The 12574-nt window shown below is 42.2% G+C and overlaps 1 protein-coding gene across 1 annotated transcript in view; it reads left to right on the forward strand.

The window, feature by feature from the left end:
- The window catches only part of LOC124554102 (ankyrin-3-like), a 116148-nt gene that overhangs the window by 80021 nt on the left and 23553 nt on the right, over positions 1 to 12574 (forward strand). Inside the window, exon 4 of the mRNA XM_047128167.1 lies at positions 3446 to 4022. Within this exon, the coding sequence (XP_046984123.1) occupies positions 3446 to 4022 (577 nt within the window). The remainder of the gene's footprint in view (positions 1 to 3445; positions 4023 to 12574) is intronic.

Genomic DNA, 12574 nt, shown 5'->3' on the forward strand with positions numbered 1-12574 from the left:
TTTTGAATAAACTGTAACACGCCGAACTTTGTAACTAATTAAAATTTTTTTTCTTCTTTATATACAGTCAGCCAGAAAAATGTATGCACACCATAAGGAACGAAAACTATTACTTATGTGTTTATTTTACAATTAATAATTCATCACATATGTTGTACAACTTTCAGCTTAGCATAGGGTTCCTTTAAGTGTTAAAATGTTTATAGTCGGCGGCTATACACATAGCAGAATGACGAGCGGTAGTTAAAATTCTCTAAGCACTATGGCATTACTCCCTTAGACTTAGAGCTACTTAAACCTAACTAACCTAAGGACATCGTACACATCCATGCCGGAGGCAGGAGTCGAACCTGCGACTGTAGCATCAGCGCGATTCCGGACTGAAGCGCCTAGAACCGCTCGGCCACAGCTTCCGGCTCGTCGCAACTATGTCAGTCACTGTTACAGTGTAGATCGCTGCACATGTCGCTGTAATCTCCTGGAGAAGTTCCTCCAGCGTGGGAAGTTTCTCCAGTTCCCCACAAGTAAAAGTCCGTAGGTGTTAGATCTGGCGACCGTGGAGGGAACTCAATGGGTCTTCTTCATCCAGTCCAATGCCCCAGCCGCGGGACACGATGGGAATTAGAATGCCCATCGAACACCCCATGTTGTTCTCGGCCACTTTTATTTGTATGGATTCGTTAGTAAGTGAAATTGGCACGGTTGGGAGCTGAGAGGCAGTATTTGGCGATCGAGATGTCACTTTACCCTCAATGGAAGACTGTGTGGTGTGCAATGTCCACTCATGGATTATCCAAATTCACCTTGGAGGTGCACTTTGGGAACCATTCTGGTTCTGATGCACACAGAGGCCACTAGCATGGCCCTAGACTGTATTCACTTTCAGATAAAACAGCTATGCCATGCATACCTGCTCTATTCTCCTGTATTACTACATGTAACACTTCTCCCCCTCCTAAGTATCTGTTCGTTGAATAGATTAAAGATAACTGTTTATAGTACACCACCCTGCCGGACTCATTTGTGAACTTGCGTTGAACCTGTGTAGAGTGCACTCCAATGGAAGTCTTCTCTTTTATTATACAGCTTCCACATAACATATCACTCTCTATGTATATTCCTACTCTCTCCTGTACCTCAAACTTTATTTGGCCATTTTACATCATGAGACGTTTCCTGTATACCTACCAAAGCTATGTATTTACAATTTCAAATTAAGTTTAATGATATTACTCCTTCTTGGATTCTTTGTTTTTTCCCGAATCCAAACTGACTTTCTGATAATCCTGTCTCAATTGTTCGAAGACAGTGGAAGCTTTTATTTGATAAGGCATTCTCAACTAAGCTAAGGCTTCGGTAATTTTCGTATTTTAAGACATTCCTCCTTTAAGGACAAATGTCGTGTAACGTTTTTCTAGAATCTGAGGGCAAATTCCGCAGTTTCTATATGTTATGCTAGGGAGTATTTAACAGATTTCTAATTCCAATTCTTCCACGTTCGACATAGTCAGCTAGAATGTTGTCTTTCCCAGGACTTTTTTGTTTCTCGGATTTTCAGAGCTACCTGATAGAAAACAAGTGCAATAAATAATAGTAATTTAAAAAGTCATTTAAAGGATCAACCTGATCATCTAACTTAGTAACTGGAACTGTGACTATTTTCAGCGCTAATAACAGCTTATAATGAAGAACTTACACCAACAAAGGTCAGTTATCAGTACCACCTGCAACAATTTGGTAGGGTGTCATGAATTATCAAATGATAGAAAAAATGTGTGTTGAAAATATAGCGTATTCTCTATGACTGGCCCTGACATATCCCCCTACAGTAATGGCTCCCAACCTTTCTGAGACCATTATCCCAGAGTGCAAACAGACACTAGCTAGAGCTCCACCTCCCCTGCCCCACCCCCCTACCCACCCAAACACACACACTAAGTCATCATATTTAGCAATTAACTAAACTCCACTTAGAAGAATATTTCCTTCAAAAATTTTTATTTTGAAAGTGATGAAAGATAAATGATACTTAGCTTTGTAGACGTTTTATTAATCCTCAGACTAATGTGTCAATTATACAATTGGTACTTCTGATTTGTAATGATGTAGCCTTTCTCATTGCGTCTAAGACTACTCAAAAATGGAAGTTAACTAACTGTCTGCAGTGAAGTTATGCACTTGTTACAAAACTTGTTTCCTCTACACCACTTCTCTCTCTATTGACACTTGTGTCACCCTCGCCCTGCACCTTTACTTAAAATCAATCAAGTGAAAATTCGTGCACTCTACTTACTGTTTCTGAATCACTTGATTGCTGGACTCCTTACTTCTGCAGTGTCAGAAATCGAAAGATTTTAACTTGCCAACGCTTTGTGTGTGACTAGGTGCCACAAATAATAATAAAAAAAAGTACTGTACACATCTTACACTACAATAATAGCCACTACATAGTAAGTGTTGAGCTGAAGTTTAATATTTTTTCATTTACTATTATGAACTGAGTGATGACGAAATTTCTGGTCATTTGCTAGAAATTTTTATGAGATATTGAAGCATATGTGATCTATATGTCTCAATTTCTCCATCATGGTACAAAGTGAAAACTATTGCGTGCAGCAGGAGGATAATGTGTGGAATATGAAGTTCATACATTCGTTTGACAAGCTGTAGCATGCACCACATTGTGTCATTCATTACTTCTATTATTTGAAAATAAAAATTAATTAATGTTAACTTATGTAATAACTATTACATTGTTGTGAAATATTAATGATAAACACGATCTTTTAGAAATAATTTAGTATTGTGAGCGAAACACAGTTGGACACAGTTGTTTGTACCCCACATAAAATTTAATTTTATCCACTGGGGGAGGGGGCCGTTACGCCACTACCCTACAAAATATTGGGTGTTGTCATGTTGGAATATGTGAGAAGTTGCCATCAAGCTATGCCCACCATCTCTATATCATGTTTCTAGAAAAGTCATTCCAGACTGTGACAGCAGTTAGTTGATCCCCTGTATCAGTTCCTGGAGAGAAACATGCTGGGCTAGCGGTTAAGGGCAGAGGGGTACAGATTTCAGACATAAAATATCATTGTTTCCTTAAATAAGTGCAGAAATTGGGACTGTGTGTTGAATAAAATATGCTCTTAGTTTTGTGCTAGATCACCATTTTGATACTTTGAGCAAGTAATTGTACAAAGAGACAAATGATAGGAGGCCTGTATTCCTTCCGTGGCATTTTTTACAAGCAAATAGGGAAGTTTTAAGAGGAGATGTAATAGATTTTCCAAAGTATTATTTCCTTCATCTACACACTTTAGTCTATGTTGTGTGTGAATTTTATCCTGATGGCAGCTTTATAAATGCCTTTAAATTGATAAAATAATTAACTCTGCACTGGCAGCCACTCCCATCTGTCCCTTGGGAAACTGTGTTCCAGAATCCCTCACAGTGGGACGAGTTCAGCAGGCTGAGGAGGCCATGGCCGTGGATCTGGGTGCCCTGTTGGACGCCGGGGACGGCGCTATGGTTACTCTGCTGGCTGGGGACACGCGGCTTGTGGCTCACAGGGCTGTCTTGGCCGCCAGGAGTCCCGTGTTTGCGGACACATTCCGTCGCGTCACTGTAGAGGGCAGCAGCAGCCAGCTCGTACTCTCGGACACAGAGGGTCCTGTGCTGCGCCAGGTGCTGGCATACCTCTACACCCTGCAGGTGCCCCAGCTGCCCAGCATGGCCCCACAGCTGCTGGTCGCCGCCGACGTATACGGCCTGTCGGTACTGAAAGCGCACTGTGAGCAACAGGTGGTCGCCCAGCTGTCTGTCGAGACTGCGGCAGCTGCAGGTGTTATCGCGATTAGGCATTCCGCCAACAGGCTGAAGCAGGCCGCCGTCGCCTTCATAAAGGCCCACATGCTCCGTGTGATGGCGACGCAGGGCTGGGCTGAGGCTGTAGTTAACGACCCACAAACTGTTGTGGAGCTGACTCATCTGATTGCAGAGACACCGACAGACACCAGGTAAGCGTGAGACAAGTTACAATTCTACGCTACACAACGATAAGTGTGTGTACTGCCAGGCCTACAATGTCCACCACAAAGTTTAATTAGATGTGCATGCGCAGTAAAATACACTACTACTGATATCAATTTTCTTGTATACAGTATGTGATCAAATGTATCCAGACATCTGGCTGAATATGAGTTACAAATTCAATGAAGCCCTCCATCAGTAATGCTGGAATTCAGTCTGGTGTTGGTCCACCCTTAGCCTTGATCTTCCACTCTTGCAGCCATACATTCAATCAGGTGCTGGATCGTATGTTGGGGAATGGCAGCTCATTCTATACGGAGTGCTGCACTGAAGAGAGGTATCGATGTTGGTTGGTGAGACCTGGCACGAAGCTGACTTTCCAATATATCCCAGATGTGTTCTGTAGCGTTCAGGTCAGGACTCTGTGGGGGCCAGTCGTTCACAAAGACGTTACTGTCATGCAATAACTCGGCCACAGCCCATGCATTATGAACAGATGCTCTTCCATGTTGAAAGATGTAATCGCCATCCCCGAACTGCTCTTGAACAGTTGGAAACAAGAAGGCGCTTAAGACACGAATGTAGAGCTGTGTTGTGATAGTGCCACGCAAAACAACAAGGGGTGCAAGCACCTTCCATGACAAATACGGCCATATCATAAAACCACCGCCTCCGAATTTTACTGTTGCCACTACACATGCTGGCAGAGAGAGTTCACAGGGCATCCGCCATACCCACACCTTTCCATCCGCTTGGCACATTGTGTACCATGATTAGTCACTCAACACAACATTTTCCCACTGTTCAATCGTCCAATGCTTACTCTTCTTACACCAGGCGAGGCGTCATTTGACATTTACCATCGTGATGTGTGGCTTAAGAACACCCACTCTACCATGAAATCCTAGTATTGTCCCCTCCCGTCTAAATGTCATTGTACTTGTAGTGGATACCGACGCAGTTCCGATTTACCGTGTGATGTTCTGGATAGATATGTGCCTATTACAGATTACGACCCTCTTCAACTGTCAGCAGTCTCTGTCATTCAACGGACGAGGTCGGCCTGTACGCTTTTGTGCTGTATGTGTCCCTTCACGTTTCCACTTCGCTATCACATCGGACCTACGCATGTTTAGGAGTGTGCAAATCTCGCATACAGACGTATGACAAGTGAGACATCAATCACCTGACCACATTCGAAGTCCGTCAGTTCCGTGGAGTGCCCCATTCTGCTGTATCACGGTGTGTAATGTCCACTGAGAGCGCCAATATGGACTACCTCGCAGTAGGTATCAGCACAATGCACCTAATATGAAAAATGAATGTTTCTGGGGGTGTCCAGATACCTTTGGTCACATAATGTATGTCATACAAATACCGGCGTTGTCTGCATTGGATTGTCACACACTAACTGAATAGCTTGTCTAAATGCTCTCAAGGAACACGCATGCTCGAAGTAAGCAAACATAAAGACATTGTACTTCGCAAATAAGCAGGTTGAATGCCACAAACAAGTGCCGATGTCGAACGTTTCAAATACGGTATCTTGTAAACGACTCATACTTGGATCCTGCAACAAACACCACTGACATTCTGAACTTCGCTACTTTTCGTTTGTTAATGTCAATAGGAGTAGGTCTATTTAGAAAAGTGTATCTTGTCACAACAAATACACTTCCTAGGTATTAGTACAATCTATGGATTGGCTAACAATACGAGCTCCAGACTACCAATCCACTGTATGAAAACAGCAGATGAATAGCACTTTCAATACCCGCAATATTTCTGGAGGAAGCATTAGGTGATTTACCCTATATATTGGCAAAATAGTAAAATTTCTTCCATACTGACACTCTAACCTGGATCCTGGAAGTTGTTAAGGCCACTGCTCGCATAAAATGGGAAATCCAGGTTCGGGTCCCAGTCTGGCACAAATCTTCTAATGTCACCAGTAAATTGTAGAGTGAGAATCTCATCGTATTTTAAACTGCAAACACATTTATTATGCTAAATACAGGTGTGATCTGCAGCAGCGTCTGTTCCTTCAGACATGCATCCTTGTCTGAAGGACATGCCATAGGAGGTTTTTGAACACAGGCGCTGAAAGTAGTATTCATATGCCCAGGCACAGGTCGTGGCAACAATAAGTAAGTTTCTTCCTGAGTGAGAGTTACAGTGATTGTTCTACAGCAAGACATGGAAACTCACGGTGATATGTGGAGTTTTAGGTCGGTCACTGAAGCATCCTCGCATAGACGAAGTTGTTCGGCGATCATACTTGCACATTGGAAAATTCAGATTCCAGTCCAGGTCTGACATCAAGCTTTTTACATCACCAGTAAACTGTACAGTTGGAGTCTCATCGTATACACGATTGTGAATACGCCTCTTGTACTTCACGCAGCTGTAGCTCAAGCTGTACTTGTTTCTTCAAACATGCATGGATGTCTGAAGGCCATTGCACAGTAGAGCCATAAACACAGACACTGGAAATAGAAATAGCACTTTCTGATGGCTCACAATGCTTTCGTTGAATTCTAATAACATTTTCATCAAATCTTTTGTTGGCAGATATGTTAGCAAGAAGAGAATCATGCAATAGCCAAGATTTCCATAGCTACGTGGATTATTTAGGTCTTATTTGCAGTCAACATTTCTATTGAATTGCATGTGTACAACAAGCTGTTATTTACGTTAGCTCCTGAAATGTTTGAAGAAAAAGGAAAATTAGCTGTGACCACTGCAGGTTCCGTTCGAGTGATGGACACAATGATGGACTGCTCAGATCACAGACAGACACCACAGTGACATGTGCTGTTGGCAGCTAGGGAAAGCCCACTCTGTTCTCTGTGCTGTACATGCTACCCTAAACCTCTTCCTTCAAAGTACCCTCTGTTCTCGTTTGTTGTCTCCCCTGCTTCTGGGAATGAGATACCTATAAATAGCGTTATACTGTGTAAAGTGAAGGTGAAGAAGCGGAGCAAGTCTGTCGCTCCTTACCAGGACCAGGGAAACATCTACACTATGTGGTGAAAAGTATCCGGACTCCCCATAAAAAATACGTTTTTCATATTAGGTGCATTGCGCTACCACCTACTGCCGGGTACTCCATATCAGTGACCTCAGTAGTCATTACACAAAGTGAGAGAGCACAATGGGGCGCTTCGCGGAACTCATGGACTTCGCACGTGGTCAGGTGATTGGGTGTCACTTGTGTCATACATGTGTACGCGAGATTTCCATACTCCTACACATCCCTAGGTCACTGTCTCCGATGTGGTAGTGAAGTGGGAACGTGACGGGACACGTACAGCACAGAAGCATACAGGCCGACCTCATCTGTTGACCAACAGAGACCGCAGACAGTTGAAGAGGGTCTTAATGTGTGATAGGCAGACATCTATCCATATGATCACATAGGAATTCCAAACTGCATCACGATCCACTGCAAGTAGTATGGCAGTTAGGCGGAAGGTGACAGAACTCGGATGTCATGGTCGTGTGGCTGCTAATAGGCCACACATCATACCAGTAAATGCAAACAATGTCTCGCTTGGTTTAAGGAGAGTAAACATTCTACGACTGAACCGTGGAAAAACGTTGTGTGGAGTGACGAATCACGGTACACAATGTTGCCATCCGATGGCAAGGAGTGGGTGTGGCGAATGCTCAGTGAACGTCATCTGCCAGTGTGTGTAATGCCAACAGTAAACTTCGGAGGCGGTTATGATGAAGAGCAATTCGTGGGTGGTGATTGCATCTTTCAACCCGATCAAACACCTGTTCTGAATGCACGGCTTGGGGTGGAGTGGTTACGCCTCAGTAATATTCCTGTAATGGACTGGCCTGCACAGAGTGCTGACCTGAATCCTAAAGAACTTCTCGTGATGTCTTGGAACACCAACATCGTGCCAGGCCTTGCCGACTGACAACGATACCTCTCCTCAGTGCACCACTCCATGAAGCATGGGCTGGCATTCCCCAAGAAACCTTCCAGCACCTGATTCAACGTATGCATCTGAGAGTAGGAGCTATCATCAAGACTAATGGTCGGCCGACACCATATTGTATTCTAGCATTACCTATAGAGGGCGCCACAAACTTGTAATTCAGCCAGGTGTTTGGATACTTTTGATCACATAGTGTATCTTAGAATGCTGCAGCACAGTTCAAGGTATTTTAAATTCCCCATTCGTGATGTTTCCATTCTGTAAAACCTGAAATCTTCGTTGTAGTGGTCAGTCACATTAGTCGCTACATCCATATCAGTACAACAGTTCTGTGTGTTGTGTACCTCCCTTTTACTTTGTAGGTATATATGTGGGATTCGCTGACAATTTCTGTAACAAAATTCATTAACTCTAAAAAACTATTCGAGGGGAATTAGAAAAAACTTTTTTGAAGTTTACTAATCTCTAAGGAATATGTTGTCATTCTCAATCGGAGCATATTTGGACCATCTCCCTTGAAGGAGATGATATGAAAACATAATTCTTAAACACCACATGACCACCTCACAAGAAAGGCCACCGGGTTTCACCACAGCTCTGCCGCTTCAGGCAGCTCCACATAATGCTCTGTCTTCCTTCACATTTCCTTCCCGCTTCTAGTCTGTTCTTTCCCATGACATTGCCATGCTTCAGTGCTCTCCCTTGTGCAACACACAAAGGAAGGCGCTTTTTTGTGTGATAACTCCGTACTTGGCTCTTAGAGGAGGGTCTGTCAAATATCTACTGACCAGTCTTTGCTTAATTTTCCCTGTGGTTTTTGTAAATATTAGTCCTGCAGTGTTTTCTTCTGGTAGAACTTAGTGTTTTCCTTTTCTGACCTGTTCCAGTTGTTGGTCCATCCCCAACCACGTCAAAATGAAAGAGATCTTTAGATACTTATGTTCTTTTTTATGAACATATCACATTATAAATACTCACTACAATGCTAGTAACTAGTAATTATCATAAATTACTTTTCTTTTTAGATATATCTGAATATTTATGCACCACTTTCTGAGCTGCTTCAAAAACTGGCATCATATCCTTCACATAATAATCCTTACACTGAGTGATTCATTTCTCATTTATTTTTATTGTTACAGAAGTGTATTCCATAATTTTAAACGAAAATCAATGTTTGAATGAAAATGCTTATCGACACAGCCATGTTTTCAAGATGCCTATTATTTACACATTAACTTTAAATATGTAATTCTATCTGAATTATTTAGAAGTAAAGTTGGGAAATCCACTTCTTAAATAGCGTGCATGTCACAAGACCCAACCAGTATCTTCTTCATTGCCTCAAGCTATGTACACTACTGCATTGTACCTATTCATCTGCTTACCATGACAACCAGTTCACACACAAGTATCCATCCACGTTACGTGCATGTACATGAAGCCTCTCTTCTTATGTCAATCGTAAATTCATCGTCCTGTTTCTTCGTGAGAAATCACAAACGTTAACCAACACACACACACTCACAACTACAAGTGACAAAAGTAGAAGCTGCCACATCTTCAGCAACATAGTTCTCATTTGATACACGTATCTTCAAACAGTTACTGCCATTGAACACCACTGCTGCATGTAGCATTGTTTGCAGAGCTCTGGAAATGCTTGTCTTTTTCCATGACAACACTTGCTTCATAAGCACCACTTGTAAATTGCACGTCGTCGAGACACCAGCCACAACTTTTTCACTTGTTATCACACTATATACAAATTTCTATCAACTGGCATATGTAGCATAGTTCCTTTGTCTGTGCATTGCACTTTCATTTAAATTATTATGCACTAATATAAAACACACACACACACACACACACACACACACACACACACACACATACACACAAACACACACACACACACACACACACACACACACACACACACACACACTCACACACACACACACACACACACACACACACACACACACACACACACACTCAAACACTTCAGTATCTTGCAGTCTCCAGACATTTGCCTGTATCTTCTTCTAACTTGAAGAAGGCACAATGGACTTTCTCTTCTTTCTATGTGAAAGCATGATTTCATGAATCTTTACTGAGATATATTTGGTGCATTGCCTTATGTAACCTATTTCTCATGGTTTTCAATCATACTCAATCATTCTTGTATCCATGACATATACTAATACAGTATCATTACACTGAACCCAGTAACCAAACCAAATTCTTGATTTCAGTGAGAGACAACCTGTAATCAGCCCTTAGGCGTATATATATATATATATATATATATATATATATATATATATATAAATAATTAATGTGTCTTCTTATTTTGCTGATTATACTCATAGACTCGTTCAGCCTCCCAGTCAGGTACTATTCAACGTTCACCTGTTTCGTGTGAGTGCTCATTGGCCAATGTGAATCAAATAAATCTATTGGCCGAAGTTTCAATTCTGTCGTAAAGGTTTTAATGGAAGTGAAATTTTTACTGCAGTAGCTTCGTAATATGACAAATATTGTGCTCCATTTTTCTCTGAATTTCCTTCCCCAGTCATTTCAGAAGTATCTGTCACCATATTTACTCTATGTTCCCCCTACCGCCCAGTCTGTAGCATATGACCTACAAACACCATCTGATGGACATAGTAGCAAATTAAGCAAAAAAAAATGGTTCAAAAGGCTCTGAGCACTATGGGACTCAACTGCTGTGGTCATAAGTCCCCTAGAACTTAGAACTACTTTAACCTAACTAACCTAAGGACATCACACACATCCATGCCCGAGGCATGATTCGAACCTGCGACCGTAGCGGTCGTACGATTCCAGACTGTAGCGCCTTTAACCGCTCGGCCATTATGGCCGGCAGCAAATTAAGTAAATTTAAACGTTTTGCCAATCTAATTTCTGAGTGATTGTAACTTGGTATGTTAAACTGCTAGTATGAGGAACTCATGAGAGGCAGTGTGTAAACTGATTGTCTCACTAGGTAAGTTATTTATCTTAGTGGATTAGTCGACCCACTGTCGCCTTTGGCTGTATTGGTCCCATTATCTGTGGATGGACAGCTGCCCAGTGGTCTCTGTGTTAATACATGTACTGGAACAGTCTACATCTGCACTGTGGGCCAGCCACTGCACACAGCAGGACCAACCCCCAATATACAGCCACACAGTGAGCACAGCGGCTGTGGCCGGACCGTCATCACAGCTGTGCAGACCACAGGTGCCCACTCAACCCCCGTCTCTGGCATGTCGGGAGTTCTGTCACTACATAAGCATATCTTTAAACAAATTAGAGGAGGGTGGCGTTAGCGAAGTGTTATGGCGAAAAAAAATCGAATTTTAGTTTCTAAAAAGCAGAGATGGCAATGGTTAACAGTAAACTTATTGTTTTAATCGATGTCAACATCTTTCTTTGTATTATGTTCATTCAGTGTGGTAGTAGGGGGATTGTTTCCTAAGCTAAAATTCTTTTCCAAAGTTTCTGTATATATTAATGTAGTGGATGGAGTTTCTAGTTTCATTGTTGGTTATATATCTCCCAAATTAATATTGAAGGAAATGGATGTGGAAATAGGTTGCCGGTGCATTGCTATATGACATGAACATAAATTTATGGACTTTACCAGCTGCAAAAGTGAAAGGTAGAGTCTGCAGAAAGTGAAGCATGTAAGACTGGAAAGATAACCTCCACATAAGACTATGAACATCACTTCATGTGGAATTGATGTTTGAATATACATTACATCAACAAGAACTGAAGTATCAGGAAGGGCAAACGAAACTAAATGATAATTCACAGGTTGAGACAGTATGTGACATTATATGAGTCATTGAAAAATCCAATCAAATTTACACAGAACTTAGTGGCATGAACCGATTTATAATTTGGCATTGCAACCACACTTACCTGGACACGTGCGTTGGTCCTGTTGGGAAGAACATTCTAAAGTCATTATACCCTCTCTTGAGGCAAAGTGGCCCATAACCATTGCAATACGTCCTTGATATCACGGCTACTACGACTGCAATGGATTGACACCCGACATGATCCTACTTGTTAGATCTGGATGTCTTTCGGGACATGGGGGTATTTCAACGTCATGCAGACAATTCATGCAGATACATCCCATGTGTGGGTGAGCATTTTCCTGTTGATTGTTGATGTCACAACACTGTTGCAAGAGAGGCAGCAAACAGGGACACTGGATGTCAGTGGCGTACCATTGTGCTGACAGTGTCCTCAGTCAGTATGAGTCTTGAGCTGAGGTCATACCCAGTGGTTCCACACACCATGACACCAGAAGTAACACTGCTGCACGTCTCCAGAAAACAGGAGGAATGCGACCTCTACCAAGGTCGCCGCCATAGTGCCTGACGATGCTCATCTGGGCCAGTACAAGATGTGATTCATTGCTGTAATGCCAGTTGTCTATGCATTATATTCACAGCACCACCCCAGTAGTAGCCTTTTCTGTGTTGCTAGTAATGACAGCTACACATGGCTCAATAATTCCATAGTCCATCTGCTAGTAGTCTCTGACACCAATGCAGCGATGAGGA

This window comes from Schistocerca americana, chromosome 11 (assembly GCF_021461395.2).
Source record: "Schistocerca americana isolate TAMUIC-IGC-003095 chromosome 11, iqSchAmer2.1, whole genome shotgun sequence".
In the NCBI taxonomy this organism is placed as follows: Eukaryota; Metazoa; Arthropoda; class Insecta; order Orthoptera; family Acrididae; genus Schistocerca; species Schistocerca americana.